Source organism: Rousettus aegyptiacus, unplaced genomic scaffold (assembly GCF_014176215.1).
Source record: "Rousettus aegyptiacus isolate mRouAeg1 unplaced genomic scaffold, mRouAeg1.p scaffold_m13_p_6, whole genome shotgun sequence".
NCBI classification, from domain to species: Eukaryota; Metazoa; Chordata; class Mammalia; order Chiroptera; family Pteropodidae; genus Rousettus; species Rousettus aegyptiacus.
In genome coordinates this window covers 42229312-42247434 of record NW_023416309.1, presented here as the reverse complement: position 1 = coordinate 42247434, position 18123 = coordinate 42229312, and the positions used below count along the sequence as shown (strand labels likewise).

At 38.5% G+C, this 18123-nt stretch overlaps 1 protein-coding gene across 6 annotated transcripts in view; it reads left to right on the top strand.

Moving 5' to 3' along the window:
- Positions 1-18123, top strand: part of CFAP43 (cilia and flagella associated protein 43) — a 71960-nt gene that overhangs the window by 22921 nt on the left and 30916 nt on the right. For all 6 annotated transcript variants that reach the window (XM_016154453.2, XM_016154454.2, XM_016154455.2 and 3 more), the window contains 8 exons: positions 2260-2376; positions 4674-4754; positions 7728-7876; positions 9414-9517; positions 13172-13312; positions 14124-14296; positions 15389-15538; positions 17396-17526. In XM_016154453.2, coding sequence (XP_016009939.2) covers positions 2260-2376; positions 4674-4754; positions 7728-7876; positions 9414-9517; positions 13172-13312; positions 14124-14296; positions 15389-15538; positions 17396-17526 — 1046 coding nt within the window. The remainder of the gene's footprint in view (positions 1-2259; positions 2377-4673; positions 4755-7727; positions 7877-9413; positions 9518-13171; positions 13313-14123; positions 14297-15388; positions 15539-17395; positions 17527-18123) is intronic.

Here is an 18123-nt window from a genome sequence, read left to right as displayed (position 1 = left end):
GGTGCTTTCTTAATATAAAATTTTTAGATATTATCATCATCATTGCAGGACAGAAACGAAGGGCAGTGTATGCTTCATAATGAAACTCAACTATCATGGCTATTTAAGTTGCAAATGAAAAAACAAAACAATTTAAAAGGACTTAATAACAAGAGATTTTTGTTTGTTTTTGTACCCATAACTGAAAGGTCAAGGAGTCGATCTGAATCCACAAGCTCCCATAATGCCACTGGCCTTGTTTTCCTACTATCTATCAGCCGTTTTCTCTCTGCCACCTCTTTTTCTATGCAAACTCTCCCCTGTTATGTCAAGAGAGCCTCCCGTAATTCTAGTTTATATTTCTATCTTCTTAGTGACTCTGGGGGAAAGATATTTGATGGAAAATATTTCTTGGAATCTAGACACATCACTATGTCCATATGGATTCTAAGCTCTGATTGGCCAGGCCTAAGTAACATGCCTACCCATGGACTCTGAGTATAGTCAGCCTACCCAAACATGGACTGGGATTGGGGTCATGAGTGGTTCTTTAAGGAAAATATGGGTTCTGTAGGAGAAGAAGAGAGGGGGATAAATGCAGGATAAAACCAAATGTTCACCTCAATTATACTGTTAGAAAGACTCCTAATTAATGGTGGCCTTCAAAGGTCAGGATTAGCAGCAGTTTATATTGTTAGGCAAAAATTTTAGATGAATTACAAATAAAGTTCAAAGATTTTTCTGCCTAAAAGAAATTAAATTTCAATATGATAAGACTTTAGTTTCTGGTAATTACCATAAGTAAAAACAATTGTGCTAACTATGTTTTAAAAAATTACAAGTAAATGACAAACTTAAAATATCTAGAACAGGAAACAAACAAACAAAAAAGATAACAGAAGAGAGAAAAACACAAATAGAACATCTAAAAAGGAAAAATATACTAACAAAGTGAAAATTAAACGAATATGTTTGACAGTAGGTTGGACACAAAGAAAGAATTAATGAACTGGAAGACAGATCAGAAGTTATACAGAATGTAGCCCAGAGCCACAAAAGGGTAGGAAATACAGAAGGGAGAGTATGAGACATGACCGATACAGTGAAAAGCTATAACATATGTTTGATTGAAATTTCAGAGAGGAGAGTGAATGAGGCAGAGGCAATATTTGAAGAGATATTTTTCAGAACCGATTAAAGACATGAATTTACAGAATCAAGAGTCCCCGTGAATCAGAAGCAGAGTACATAAAAAGATATCCACACTTAACAAAGTAAAATTGTTGAAAACCAAAGACAAAGAGAAAATCTTGCAAGCAGTCAAATTGAAAAACAGATTATTTCAAAGGAATTTCAATTAGACTAACAGCTGATTCTCTGTGGCAATATTGTAAGTGAGACATAGTGACTATGTCTTTCATGTAGTGCAGAGGTCAGCAAACTATGGCCAAACTCCTCAATAGAATGTAAGCTCCATGAAGGCAGGGACCTTTTGTCTCTTTTGTCCTGCGATGTAGCTACAGCATTCAGAGCAGGATCTGGCACAGTGTATCCACTTGGTATTTATTGAAATAAGTAAATATCTACCAGCTTTTATACTCTACAGAGTTGTATATTTACATAAACAATAACAAAAATATTCGTGTTTAACTCAAGTAAACTTGAAGAATTTGTGATTAGGAGAAAGTGGACTTATTATTGCTAGTTAAGTGACCATGCCATATTACTGTTATTTGGCAGAGATGCATAACTTACAGGACAGATTTTTTTTTTTGAGAAGTGAATCTGGGAGCTGAGAATGATAAGTCATAAAGTGACAGCTTTTGTCACACCTCCGCATTTCCCACAAAGTCATATTAAAAGTTTTCATTAGTGTCCACATTGATCTGGTGTGTGATAGGATTTAGTTCATCTTAACAACTTTTCTGGTTTTCCACATCTTCCAAATTTCCTACATCAATAGACATTATTTTTAAAGTCAGAAACAAGTTTTTGTTACATTTTATAACTTAAAAAACAAATGCCTGGAATTAGAGAAAAGAGGAACATCCTATTTATTGATTATTTTAAATTATCGATGAATCGGTGAATCAATAAACAAACAAATTAAGCATTTAGATTTTAAGCTCCTCAAGGTCAGGGCCTGAGCTGATCTCTAATATTCAATTACCTGCCTCTACACGGTGCCTTGCTCACAGTAGGCCTCTAATAAATACTAGTCAAACTGCCCACATGACAATTATATTAATTTTCTTTCTTTTGGGGGGACATATTTAACAGGGATCTATTTATATGTATACATTTGGTGAGATGCCAACCTTGGAAAACATCCTAGAGGCTTGTGATGGGAAATTTCAGGCAATTGACTTTATTACACCTGGAAATGAATACTGCATGGTAAGGCATATTTTATTTTTTCAAAGTAGGATTTAAAGATGAGATTTTGGAAGTTCATGTGCAACCTGATCTAAATAGGAGACAGAGGGTATTCTCGAAGATGTGGTAAAAATACCAACCACTTTCATCATCAAATCTGCTCCCCAGTTAGAATGACATCATCATATTGGGAGTCCATAATATTAAGTGTCTGCAAATGGCCAAACAATTGAAATTTCAGGAGCTATCCTGTTTGTATTCACTGTACAAACTTTCCAAGCCAGACCTTTAAACACATTCATTGCTAATGAGTCATCAACACTCAGACTATTAGCATTTGCCCTCTTTCAGAGAGATGTAGCCCCATCTGAGGATGAAAATAAAATAGCTGCCATGCACAAAACGTGAACTCTGCTTAGAAAAAAACCCCACCCTCTACATTTAGAAAAGAAACTTTTTTTTTTCTGGGTGTTTAACTGTTTATCTCAAGAAATATATTTCACTTTTCATATGATTTATCAACAAACCCATTAAGGAGTTCTGGCAAATAAAAAAAAAATACATAGCCTATGGAATAAGTAATACTTGAGGTTTCTTCCAATCTTGAGATTCTGACTATGGGATTTTTCTTCCGGATGTTCTCTGATAAAAATTATGTCTATTCTTATAGTTGTTTTAGCTCAATTAAAAATTCCATACAGTATTTTCGTGTTTAGGATTTAGATATTTGATACACATTTTCATGTTACCCACTCCTTGTTTTTTTTTTTTTTGTATTCAAAAAAACCAGAATTTAAATTGTACCACGCTGCAGTTACTTTACGCTGCTTTCAGTCTTGATCCTGTGAAAGAGTAAAAATTATTTGTAAAAATGAACATTACGAACTTCGGGTTTCCAGTTCAGCGTGTAAGGAGACTAACAACAAGAAAAAAGCTGAACAAATTCAGAAGCGACAATTCTTCTTAGGTCCATCAGAGAATTAAGGTCACAGGGAAAAACCACTAACTCCAAAATTATAGAGACAGACAGACAGACAGTTACAGAGATTCACAGCTTGTGGACCAGATGCCCAGATGTAGAAACTACCACTGGATCCACGAATTATTAATGAGCCAATAAACAAACCAATTAAGCATCTAGATTTTTAGCTCCTCAAGGTCAAGGCCTGAAATGATCTCTAATATTCCATTACCTGTGTCTACACAGTGCCTTGCTCACAGTAGGCATTTAATAAATCTTTGTTGAACTTCCCACACAATAATTGTATTAATTTTATAATCCAGTGGGATTACAACTGAAAAATCTGCACATCTCAGACCAAATTTAAGATGTCTCATGGAAAATCCAAAGACAACAGGGGAGGGAAAAACAAGAACGCCAGAGGAAGCAACCAACAGGCCCTTCATTAGGAGAATGGATAAACAAACCATAGTCTATCCATGCAATAGATACTATTCAACATGAAAAATAAAGAAGCTATTTAGCCAGGAAAAGATATAGAGGAACCTTAAATGTATTTTGCTAAGTGAAAGAAGGCAATCAGAGAAGGCCATATGATTCCCTCTATATTACATTCTGGAACAGGCAGAACTATGGAGACAGTAATAAGATCAGTGGTTGCCAGGAGTTTGGCGAGGAGAGGAGGTTAGGGAGAGATGAAGAGGTGGAACAGAGATTTTCAGGACAGTGAACCTATTTTGTATGATACTGTGATGGTGGATACAGGTCATGATACATTTGTCAAAACCCATAGAATTTATAACACAAAGAGTGAACCCTAATGTAAAATATGGGCTTTAGTCAATAACAATGTATCAGTATCAGCCCATCAATTGCAACAAATGTGCCAGGCAAATGCGAAATGCCAGTAATACGGAAATTCTATGTATGTAGAGGAGGAAGGTAACTTACTTTCTGCTCAAATTTTCTATAATCCTAATACTGCCTTAAAAAACGAAGTCTATTAATTAAAAGAACAATGTATAATATTCTATTTTTAGGTTCATTCACTAGGCGATAATCCCATTGAATTTCCGAGTGACTTTTTTCTCAATTATATTACACAGAAAAATTCTTTCACTTTTTAAATCCTAATTAGTTATTATGTTACTTATTGTATTAAAGACAATAGTTAATATTTGTTCAAATCAGAAGTATTGATGTTGAGATTGTGAAGTAATTATAATCCACATAAATAAAATGAAATTTTATACTAAATTATCAGAGTGATTGACATATTGAAAACGTATTTAGAACATGCCTCTGTAACAGAGTCTTGTTTTCCACTTAGAGTTATATTTTTTCTTTTCTTTTACAGACACTCACACATTCAGGGGAAATTTGTGTTTGGTGTCTAGAGGATGGTACTTGTGTCGGCAGGATTTATCTAAACACCCTAGTAAGTGTGCCCTATAAATGGATTTTTTAAAAAATATATTGATTTCTAATCCAATCTACTTTTGCATATTCACATGTAAATAGTCTATGGCAATACTTATTACCAGATGTCCTATTGCATTTTTACCTTATATATTTAGAGTAATTCCTGTGTATAAAATTTATTCCACAGCCCAAAGAGTGCAACATAGGTATTATATTGGTGTATAAGAAAGGGCAGGTTTTCTGTGTTGGCAGGTATTTCTGAAATCCTAGTGGTTTATCTCTCGTTCATGCTATAAGTTCATTGTAGATTGGTAGTGCTCTACTCCAGACAGTCTCTCAGGAAGCCAGGCTGCTGGAGGCCCCACCAACTAATTGCTCCTCAGTGCCATGGTATGGGAAGGGGTTGCTGGGGGGTCTTGAATTAGCAATTAAGCGCTTCTACTCAGAAATGAACCATCCCTTGGCCATAGCTAGTTAAATGGCCCCGTCTGACCTCAAGTGGATGAGTTAGAAATGCAGGAAAATTGCCATTTTAACCAGCTTAAGCCAAAAAATTAAAAAATGTGAATTATTGGCTTAATAAACTATAAAGCATAAAACTTGTTAGGCCTCAGGTGTAGCTTGATCCAGCAACTCAAATGATTACCAAGGATCTTGTTTTTCTGTCTGTACACTGTGCCTTTAGTTTCATTTAAGGTTTCATTTAGTGTTATCCAGATGCCACAGGTGCCGACCTCATCAGACCATCAGGAAAGAAAGCCTCCTGCAGTGGGGGGAGGAAGAGAAAAGAAGTTTCTCCTATTTAGAAGCTTAGTAAATATCTTCTAATGTCTTATATCCCCGAACTAATCACTGTGGACAGGGGGATGAGAAATGTTAATTTGCCGGAAGTTCAGCCCTACACAGATCTGTTCCACTCAATCCTGAAAGTAGGAGAGAGAGGCGATTTCTCAATGGATATTCAAGACATTTTCTAGAAGAAGGATGAGTATGTGAATGCTGGGTGGCAAACCACAATTTCTCACAACACCTGCCATAAGGTGATAACTGTTATTTCTGCCATGTTCACAGTGCATTTCACATAAAAGAATATTCTTAAAAATAGAAGATCAAGAAACAATGGTAATGCTAATTTTTTTTCTTAAATTATCGCCATTTGCTGTATGAGGTAGGGAAGTTATAATCCTTTTTTATATATATAAATTTAAAATCTCAGTGATACGACAAGATGAAGCATCATGCCACACATAAGAAGATTACAAAATGCAAAAGATACATAATTCAGTGCGATAAATAAAACATGCCCCAAAAGGTTAAGATAAAAATTCTTACCCGAAAGACTGTGAAATATGAATAGACTACATGTGACCAAGCCTATATGTATTTGTTTCTATTAAAATTACTAGAACTAGAAGAGATCTTAAAGTTCATCTGACCACATCTCCTTTTACAGAAGAGAGATGTAAATGTTTAACAGCCCACTCAAGAGCTGGTATAATTAGAACTTACCTTGTTCTTTTTGGCTAATGAGGGAAATAGGCACATTCATAAGGCCCGCTTTCTGCTTCAGACAATTTCCCTTCGCCTGACCAGGGCGGAGAGATTCCAACACTTTTCACAGTTCATTTGACAGACTTTCATTGAGCTGCACACCAGGCATGGTACACTCACTCGCGCAGTTCAGCCCGCTCTGGGGAAAGTAGGTGGCTTTTCCTCCCTGGAGGATATCGCTGTCCTGTGGGGAGTGATAAGTAGACCAACCCAAATGTGCCAAGGCCAGTTCTCTCTGCCTGTGCCCAGAACTGTGTTCCCCATGAACATTTTCAATCTGTGCTCCTCAGAGAACCCGGCCCATCACCATGATGACTGGTTTCCTGAACATTTCTAATAGCTTCTGTTGATGGTACCTGCGACCACTCCAGATATTGCTGTATATTTTTAGCCTAGCCTACTATTGCCCTGAAATGGAGGATAATTTCAACTGATTATTTTGAGAAACACACACACACACACACACACACACACACGCATGCACGCACGCACGCACGCACAGAGACTCCTGTAAAGTCTTTCGGTAAAAAATAAAATAAATAAAATAAATTTTAAAACCTCATTATTTTGTTTCCAGTTTTGCACTGAGGTACCACTAAAGACTCAAGCAGGTTAAGCCTTGGAAAATTCACTTTTAAAAATAAAATTAAAATGTGCTCAATCAGGAAACTGTGCATTCTAACGGGGCAGGACACCTGCGTTCTCGTCTGAGTTTTGTTACCAGCTATGGGATCCTGGCTGCACATTACTGCTCTTCTCTTGGCCTCCATTTTCTATTCTGCAAAATGATTTTCTTCTAAGATATTTTCTATTTCTAACATTCTATGATTTTATTCAAAACAACTAACGAAGTATAATTTACAGAGGAATGAAGTTATTCTCTAAGACAACGTATTCTCTAAATGATTGTGAGATAAGCGGGAATCTGTGATGTGTTCTTTGGTGACTGAATACGTAACACAGTCCAGTTATCATGGTAATTTTCTGAAGTCTTCCTCAGTCATCCCAGCATCCCAGCATCGACCGTGATCCAGCAGATGAATGATGATTTTTAAAAGTGGCTAACATTTTATAAAGATGTCCAAAAGATGCTGGGAATGTATTTTAAATTTTTTACTTTATTTTTTATTATTATTGAAATAATTATTTTATAATCATTTACAGATAAAAACGAAGCCATGGTTTAACATTTAAGAAATTTCCTTATATTTTTCTCATTCTAATTTTAGGAGTAAGGAATAAGATATACAAATTCCTGTGACTTCTTATGCAATTGAGTAGCTTGGGAATCTTGAGTGTGTAATTTGTCATGGTGCACAACACTTCTCAGTCTGCAGGCTTTTCAAATAAACTGTAGCATTCTGACGTGCAGAAGAGCAGGCTTCGTTTCTCGGAATAGGGAAGTTAAATTAAGCATCTGGTGGTTTATTTTAAACAGGCTACAGTTATGGCTTGCTCTCCCTCCTCCCTCTCTGCGGCAGTGGGGACTGAGGATGGCTCTGTCCACTTCATTGACATCCGGGATGCCAAGTCCCCTCAGGCAGTTCACAAGGCCTTTCTCTCTGAGTCCTCCGTCCAGCACCTCCTGTAAGTACTGCCTGCTTCCAGCAGCAGCTTGGTCAGGCCTGTCGATCGAGACAGTGAAGTCATTATTCCTTTAAATTTTAAGTGTTACATGTTTTGTTTTCAAAATTAACATTGACTTGGCTCATTGTTCCAAATTTACTGAGGGATGTGTAGTAAAAAGTCCCCCTCTTTGTTCCCAAACGCCCAGTTCTCCTCCCCGGAGGCAGTCTCTTACCAATGTCTCATGTGTTCTTCTCAGAGATACTTTATCCATAAACAAGCAAAAAGATAAGTACTTCCTTTTATTTATACAAATAATTATCAAGCACTTAGAGTGTGCCAGGCACTTCTATCGTATTAACTTTATGGGACAGTTGCTTGTATTGTCTCCATTTTACAGATGAGGGAGGCGAGACACAAAGAGTTTAAATGACGTGCTTGATCCTCAGGTGTAAATGGCAAATGTCTGGATGGGAATCCAGGCTGCCGGGCTCCAGAGTCACTGCCTTCGCTGTAAAAGGGAGCAAACTATGTATAATGTCCTGTACTTCATTTTTTTTTTTTTTTTTTTACTTAATGGTATATCTTGGAGAATGTTTTCTATCCTTAAATAAAGACTTTTCTAATTCATTTTTACTGCTACACAGTGTTCCATTATATAAATATACTATCATTTTTTAAAAGACAGTATGTTAATGGGCATAAATGATTTCAAATCTTTTGAAGCAATAGATTTAAGAAGATAGCCTAGAGATGTGGGATTTGGATTCACGTGCTACTCTTTCTTTTGCTAATTTATAATAACAGTAAACATTAATAAGAACTGACATTTGTGGCCCGCTTCATGGCGCTGTCACACATTGTAGCCTACGGAGTGTAGTTTTCACCCCACCAGTAGGAAAGATATTATGCTTGTCTCTACTCCGCAAATGAGGAAATTCAGGTCTAGAGAGGTTAAGAGACGTGCTGAGCCGAGATTCGCCAGCCTGTGCCTGGAGAAGCAGGTTTCCCGCCATCTGTGCCGTTCCTGCAAGCTCCGCTCCCTGAGGAACTACATCCTCCCTCCATTTACACCCTGCTCCTCTGGACCATATTGTTTGGGTACCTCTTTTTTCTTAGGTCCTTCTCTTTCACCCTAATTTTCATCTTCCCACTTTTTCTAATTTGATAAAGGTGTAGAAACATTTCATTCTTCCTCCTGCCAGGTACTGGTCCTGAAGGATACTGAAATGTCGCGCTCATCGCTAATTTGAGGATTGCTTTTTTCCCACTTGAAATATCAAGAAAGCTCTATTGTCACATTCCATTCACTTATGATGAAATAGTTGCTTATCTTAGTGACTCTATTTGACTGTGTATTTACAAGTTACAATTGGAAATAGCATTAGCTTAGAATGTATTGAGTACATTTACATGTAATCACTTGGCTTTTATAAGGTCAGGTAATAGTAAAAATTATAGATTGACTGGTTTTGAATGTATCTCTGTGCTGTTGATCAATGAATTTGTTTATCATCTTTTTAGTGAAATGGATAAAATCAGATTTCTTTTTTTCTAGTTATGACCAGCAAGGAATGTACCTACTAGTCGGAACATCAAAGGGCTACCTCTTTGTCATCAATGCCAACCCGTCAAGCTTATTTCAGATTCTTGGATTCGTAGGTACTACATAAAATGCGTATTAATTTAAAATATTGATCACTTTATTCCAGAGAATTTAAGGTTTTGAAAGTGGGGCTATAGTGAGACAATTATTTGTGGCATATTTTCTAAAAGAGAAACATTTAGATAACCATTAAAAGTTACTTAGGAGAATTCCCCCCATCATATTTAGAGGTCTGAGGCACATCTGCTTGGTACAAAGTTGATGTGAAATAAATTTTCTTGAATCAATCAATGAATTAATTAATAAAATGGCCAGATATTTCTAATGTTAATACGAAAGGAAATTGCATTGTTTATCCCCAAAATATTTTTTAAAATAATATTTGATAAAGGTACCTAAAGAAAGTTTTATTACATGAATCAACTTTAGTGTTTCTCTTTAAGCGAAGTGATAGCCAGCTTTTTCAGTAATGTTCATTCAAATGCCCAGGTAAACCACAGATGTAGTAGGCAAGATGGCACTTATGTGATCAATAGTCAGAATTAATACACTTCTCTCTGGCTGTAAGTACCAAATATATATGTATATTTTCCACCTAAATATATTTTTTAAATCCATTTATTGATTTTTAAAAAAATTATTGAGTGCCTACTAGGTATAAAATACTGAACCTAGGCCCTATGGGGCAAGGAAAGTTCAAGGAGACAATTTAGTGGAGGGGGAATAAGCAGAGCGCCGTGTAGGTTCAGAGGAAGAAGTAATCAATTCTGGCAGGTCTGAGGAAAGGAGTGGAAATCAAAGGGGCACAAATAAGGGAGGGTGCAGAGGATCAGGGGAGAGCTTCCTGAGGGTTTAAAGTCGTGGAGGAAGGGGCATGTTAGTATTTCATCTCTAGATAGAAGTCACTTAGAATGGTAAGGAGGCCAGTGTTACAGGTAAATCGAAGAGTTTACTAGATAACGATTATGGAGATGAAGTCTGAAAGAAGACTAGGGGTTTGGGGTATCTTTCCAAGTAGTCTGGACTTTTTTCTGTGATTAATGAAATATCGTCAAAGTTTTTCAAGATGGGACTAGTGTAATTCGACTTGGTTTTTAGAGGAGGACTCTGGTACAAGTGAGAGGAGGATGGAACAGAAAGGCAAGAGAATGGAATAAACGAGATGAGTTAGGCGATCGTTCTAGCAGCCCTGGCAAGAGCTGATATTAATCATGGCGACGGCCAACATTTATTGAGGGATTCCTTACCATGTGAAAGCCGGACGATTTTTATGAGGTAGGGATGGTTATTATCCTAATTCACAGATGAGGCATTTGAGGAAGAGTGAGGTTAAGTACGGTTCAAAGTCGTGCTTCTAGGTCGTGATAAAGCCAGGACTCAAACCTGGGAAATCTGCCTTCAGGTTCCATGCTCTTATCCACAATGCACACACCCATGAAAGAAGAGGGAAGAGCTGTCGCTGATGGAATTGGTAGGTTTTGGTATTTGATTATAAGTGTAAGGGAAGGATTAGCAATGACTCCGAAATATCTGGTCCAGGTGGTGGAAGTTTGTGAGGTCATCAATTGAAGTAAAAGCTCAAGAAAAAAGAAGGTTATGGAAGTTGAGGAATAGGGCGAGCTGACAAGCTTTGTAGATTTGAAGCCAGTAAGCTCCTTATTTGGGGATCTTTAGCATAAGTTTGGAGATGGAGAGTTGTTCACACCTTAATGATAGAATTCTGATCTTGAAATCGTGGACGCTGATGAAATGGCTTAAGAAGACAGAGTAGAAACAAACCCGATTGCTTAGCGAGGCCAAGCAGGTAACTTAAATAACATAAATTAGATGACATGGAGTGTGGTAGGACATATAGCTGACCTCAGAGTGGATGCAAGTCATGCCTAAATATTCCATTTTTTAACATATCCAGTTAGTCAAAGTGTGGGATGGGGAAAACTATTTCCTTCGAAGCTGTGAACTGAGGAAGATGAGGCTGTAAAGAAAACTGAGGACAGGCCAGAGTAATGAGAGAACTGGGAGACACCTACTCTGGAAAGAGCTTGAAGGAGGAGGCTGGTTGAGGGTGTAGACTGTGGCACGAGTGTGAGTGGGATGAGGGCTGGGAAGAGGCCCTCGTAAATTTGCCAATCAGGGGTAACCCCTGGGAGAGCGTTACCGAACTCAAGGAGTTTGTCTGGCCTAAACACGTCGAAGCCAAAAGAGACACAAACAGGAGTTTGCAACAAAGAAAGCAGAAGTTATTTAAGGAAATGGTGCCAAGCCCCAAGACACTGGTGAGCTAGCACTCAAAGACCTGGCTCCCAATGGTCTCTAGGGAATAGGTTATATAGGGGAAAACTCATTAGTGGCTGAGAGAGTTGGGGTCATGGGCTCTCCCGATTGGTCGGGGCTAGGGTAGCAGGCAGTTGATCATTGCATCAGGTCCTGATGTCAATCATGGCCTTGTTCCGTCTGGTTTCAAGGGGATGTTGGTAAGGTCCTCTACCTTTATGGGTGTGGAGCTGCTGTCATTATCTTTAGTTTACTGAACTCTGTTTCTGTGGTCAACAAGTCTGTGGCTTTTCCCTAAGACTGTTTGATGCTGACCTAAGGGCTTAATGATTAAGGGAGTGTACATGAGGGTAGGCAGAAGAAAATGAAAGGAAAAGCAGCAAGTGAGCCCAAGGCCAGTTTGAATGAAGGAGAAAGAGAAAAAGTCATTTTCAACGGGTGAAGATTTACACAGTTACAAAAGTTACTCTAGAGTGGAGAAACAGAGGTTAGGAAGGAAGTGGCAGTCAGAAAATGAAGCTGGTAAGTGGTAATTCCTGTTTTAAGTCTGCAGTCAAGAGAATTAGATGGTAACTGTGGTGGAAAAGCAGGGTTGAAGGGAAGTCCTCATTGGAAGACAGGAAGTCTTGAGGGCTGAATAGAAGAAACCATAAAAGACACAAGAAAATAAAAAGGTAATTGATAGCACATGTTCTAATGGGACATTGGAGGCCTGGGCTCGAAATCGCAGATGGAAAGGGTTACATTTTGTTCTTCCAGAAATGTCAGGAAATGAAGGGAGAAGTTGGGAACAAACAGAAAAAAAAATGTGAGATTTGGAATGAAAAAGCCTGGGGTCAAGTTTGTTTCAGATGTTCTCAATCTTCCTCACTAAGTAAGAAGAAAGGTCAGCCACGGAACATCTGAGGAGAGGATCTGATATCGGTGGGGGGGGTCCTGAAAAAGTGGACACACTCAGAACAGCCCCCATGGAGAGTGGAAGTAGTGAATCTGGACAGAACTCGCAGTGGGCCCCAGGCATGACCCCTCACACAAGGCACATTACCTAGGTTCCTGGAGGATAAACTCAGGACTCGTGTATTTCTACCAGCAATACCTCCACCACATATGCAAAGAACAGTGACACCTGAGTTTATCCCATGTTGGGAGTGGGCAAACCAGCAAGAGCAGACATTTGAGGGGCAGAGGATGCAGCTGCTGCTGAGTGGGGTGGCAGACTCGGAGTCCTTCCAGGCTGGGAAAGAAGCCGAGCGCATCCAAGCTGGGTTGAACTGTCCAGGCCAGACATCTAATCGGGAGAATCTTCCATCGTTTATCCTGTCACTTATATTTTAAAAAGTCACTTTAAATATTCAGTAAATACATTTAGATCTAAAGATTGAGTGAGGGCAACCTCACTTGGGAAGATAAGATTTAAACTTATCATTTGCTTTCAGAGGTGGCCAAAGACATTTTACAAATATCCACAGTGTCTCTTTTGGAAACGGACATAGTGGAAGTGATGGTGCTTTCCCCACTTCCAGAAACAGGAAGAAGCAGGCTGGAAATATTTACTCTGCCTAAAATACTGCCACAAGGTAACGAAAAGATAAGCAACCAATTCTGTCCTGGGCCCAGATAGGTAGTTGCTATAGTTTTTTGTTTTTTGTTTGTTTGTTTGTTTTCTAGTGATAGCATTTTTTCCCCCTCTTGATATGTGAAGCTGTAAAATGGCCACCGTTTGTGTGCCTTACGAAGTGAAACTAATGTGGCTAAATAATATGAAATGTGGCTTTTTTCTAAGCCTTGTTAATCATGTGAATCTGTCATATTTGCAGAGAAAAGAAACAAGATCGACTGGTACTTTTGTCAAATTGATTCGTCATTTTGTGATGCCTCTTTTTCCTAATTTTAAATATACATAGTCAAGTTCAGATAGGTTGCTGTGTAGTTACTTTCACTGATAAAATTATAAAGAGAGCTTTCTGAATAAAGGGGTCTGATAAAATAGATACTATGTTTTAGATAACAAATATCTGGGTAACTATTTTGCAAATATATAATTATAGAGTATAAGAGAGCCAAAGATCTCAAAGTACTTTTATATTTTAATTAACCATGTTTTAATTAAAGAACATCATGAATTTCAGTTAACGATATGTCTCTACGTAATTGATGAAACAAACCAAGGCCTCATGAGAGATATTTTACTCACTATCGGTCATTTAATACTCAAGTATTCTAATGGAGCAAAGTTGTTTTTAAATCATTTGTATCACCTAATAGACTCTACATTATTAATTGGGCATTTAAATCTTTTATTTTGCTTTTCATAGTTGTTCATAATGTTTGAAAGAATAAAATCATTATATGGTGCAAGTGATCTTTCTTCTTTCCCAAATCTTCTAGTTTTTAAAGCCTTCGCTGATGAAAGAGGGAAGATGAGAGAGGAACTCATTCATAAGTTCCTCTATGAGATAGAGCACGCTCTGTCCTCTGCAGTGCTGGGCTTTGAAAATAACCGAATATATGGCTTCTGCAGTGAAGTGTCATTCATCTGCATCTATGTTCTTCCTGAGAAAGTATGCCAGAATTTAAGCGTGCTATCGTTTATCTTAGCAATTAAGATTGACACAGTGTATCAATCAGATGTGATCCATATTTTAATATTCTAGTCTAGTTAACAAATGGCTTTATCGTAAAACATAATCCCCTTGAATTAGATATATATTAGCATGATTTGTTAATCCATCATTAAATAAGTTTGAGCAACCTCACACTTGTGCTACATATATCACACTCGCCAGATGAACATGCGGATGGATGACACATTCGTGGTTTAATGCTGTAAGAAGACAATCTAGCATTAGGAAATTTTGTCGACAGGTGTCAGGATTTTTGGTAGAACTTTGCACCTGAGCCCTAATCAATAGGGCTGTGTTTCCTCATCCTTTCATCACGCTCTCTTCAAACTTCTTCCATATTGCATCACCTCTTGCTACACACACTGACCCAGATTGCCTCCCATCCTTCCTCCTTACATTCTTCAATCAAAGCCCTTCTGTCCCAGAGTAGCCAACGTCAGCAAGATATGAGACAAATTAAGAGAAGGAAGAAATTACTTAGAGCAAGGAAGTTTCCACAAAAGCTTCATGGAGGAAGTAATATTTGAACTAGACTTTGAAGAATAGGTTAGATTTAGACATAGAAAAATGTTGCGGACAACTTTAGCAGGTTGTCCTGCTGAGGTAGTGAGCAGGCAGGATTGGTGGGGAGGGGGTGGGGAGGGACATTCCAGACAAAAGTCACAGCGTGTGCAGAGGCTCGGAGGTAGGAATGCATGAAACACAAAGGGGGTATATCGACTAATTTGTTTTGACTTGAGCATGGGGATATATGAAAATGATTAGTAAAAAATAAAGATTATCAGTATAGTCTGGGATCTTTCACAGTAGCTAACATATAAAAAAAGGATTTCTTAGTTTGTCAAAACAAACTTTTATTTGCAAAGGTGAAAAATATGATGAAAAGACAGGTGCCCACTTTATCATGTATCAGTTTATTTCCAACGACAGTTTGCGAATTTCAGTCCAACTATATGTGCACAATCACAAACCCTAAGGTGCTGGTTCCCTGATCTTTTCTATAAAGCAGTCATTTTCTTTGATTGGCAGGAACATGATGGCATTTGTGTCCTTAAGCCATACCAAAAAATACAAAGCAAACATTATGGACCTGGAGAGCTCTCTCTGTCTCCGCATGGACTGTGGCTCATATCAAGAGCTCAGTGTGGAATTCTGTGTATCCGAGACATTCATACTTTGGTAAGCTCTTTTTTTTTTTTTTTTTTTTTTTTTTAACCATGGAATATATATCTTGATCTCATATAAGGAACAAAAGCCCTTAGGAAAGGAATCAGAACTCTTTCCTAGGTAAATTGACTCCGAACTTACGTACCACTGATGGTAGTATTGACTTTAACATTAGGTGTGCTGAGGTTTGAGCCTCTGAGGGAGAAAACACCAAGCAGGGACTGAGGTCTGTGAGGAAAGAGCATGGAGCAGGCTGCATAGGTGAGCTCCAGCTGGACTCCACTATCACCTAGCTGTGTGTCTTGGAAACTCACTGAGCTTCAGGTGCTCTTCTGTAACATTAGGGAAGCTTTGCTTGCTCCAACCCTGTGGGATTCTAGCGAGAGCCAGTAATAACGTGTATGCAAAAGTGCCTTGGAAATAGTGAAACCTAGTATCTCCCTGGCCTGAAGGGCCTCTGGGCTGGTTGCTGACACCCCCACCTAACTCTTCATATGATGCTGGAATCGAGTTGTACTGGTCATCAGTACAATTTAATGTGGTCAGTGATTGTTACCCAGGCTTCTACCCCATACACCTGAAGCATCACGGTCACTCACATTCCACACTCCCGTGGGTCCTCAGTTCAACTGGACCTTGGTCTTGCCCATCCAGCTCTCCTTGCTCACCTGTGCAAGAAAGTATATTTGGAACACAGTTGGCTAAAATATTATATGTTATGAAACGGGAAAAAATCTTAGAGATTATTTTTAAGTGAACAATTTGCAAACTCATTACTGTCTCATTCAAATATTTGTAATGTACATTACAACTGACGATGGTATGATATGGCAAGACATCAAAGTTTTGGGGGGTAATTCTATGCAAAGCACCTCACATATGAGGTTATCCATGGCAACACTGCTTGTAAAGCAACCTAACATCCATCAACGGAGGATAAGTAAATGATGGTACGTAAACAGTAAATAAGTAAACTATGTAATGTCACGCAGCTGTAAAACAGAATGAGCAAATCTTTATGGAACAATATAGAAAGAACCCCAAGATATAGTGTCAAGGGGGAAATCAAGATAATATATGTATTATGGTATAATTTGTGTTAAAACTTGTTTGCATAAAAATTTGTTTATATGCATTAAAAAAACCTCTGAAAGATTATTGAAGGTATTGTCATTAGGGGTGGTTGGAGAATGATGACAGAAAGGAGATTTCACTGCATACATTTGTATAGTTTTTGAACTTCAAACTATTTGAATGTATTACCTACTCAAAAGTTTAAAAATTTTTTAAAGGCATCAAAGGTTGAGAACCAGTGTGACACAGAAATCCAAATTTTTAGTTAAAGGGCTTAGACTGTTGCCCTGTGTACCAAATTAGTGATGTTTGGGTTCCAATTAAACTGGTTTTATTAGCATCTTCCATGTGGGACATGTTATTTTTCATTTCTCACAGAGCCCATCACCCTCTCTCATCACACTCAGCCTCTTCGCACATAAATGGAACCTGCCCGATTCTTGCAGGTGTCTGAATTTGCCCTCTCTGCTTGCTCAAGTCCTCTCCCTGAACTTGGTAGCCTTCAGCGAGTCCATTTGCTTTTCTGTGTCTGATTTTCCTATTTTAAATTGATAGTGATAATTCCTCTCCTCTCATATCACACAAATGGGAAAATGAATCAGTATTGGTGAACGTATTATGAACTAGGGATTTTCAGCACTACGTATTACCCAGAGACTACTTCCATACCAACTAAAATTCTGTTAGCAAATAAGAAAAGATTTATCCACAAGTGAAGTACAGGTAACCCCCTTAGAAAAACTATGTGATAGAATTGCATTTGTAATTTTTGCACTTTGTTCCTAAAACTTTGAGGAAACATTTGCCCGCTGCCGGAGTCATTCTCACCAGGGGCACGGAATTCAATCAGTGAGAATTTCAATGGATGGACAAAACATTCTAGTGAATGGGAGAGAGGACGGCACCCTCGTTTACTTAAGATGGAGGTACGTGCAGTGTATAGTGAGCAACCTCACATGGTATGGTGTTTTAAAATAAAGATTTTGTTATTATTTAGGTACAGCAAGGCCAACATAACAAGAGACAACTGCCATTGAAAAGATTGTTATAGTCACAGATCCCAAGAGGAGGGGGTATGCCATGCTCTTGGGGGGGCCACGTGGGGAAGCACCAGAGTCGTAAGGAGGCAGAGGAAGCAGGGAAACTGTGGGTAAGAGCCTTTCTTATGGTTTCCATGGGAAGGAGCGGGCAGATTTAGGACTGGCTAGTTTGGAAAATATCCACGGTTCCTAGGCATAAGGGCTGCCCCTGGGCATCTGGCACTTGGCCCCAGAGGCGATTAGCACAAAACAACAGTGGCTCTGAGTATGGACGCAGGATGGAGGAGATGGTCGGAGTGCGGACTCTGGATTGGCTGGTTTACATTTGAAGCTGGGCTCCTGAACTAGCTGTTTACTGCCTCTAGAAATGGGCTAGCCCTGGAAGGGGCAGCCCCTCCAGGATCAGCATGGCCCCAGGTGTCAAAGCTTTACAATACAAACAATGAAAAGGCATGGTTATTACCTATGGGATGATTGGTCCTC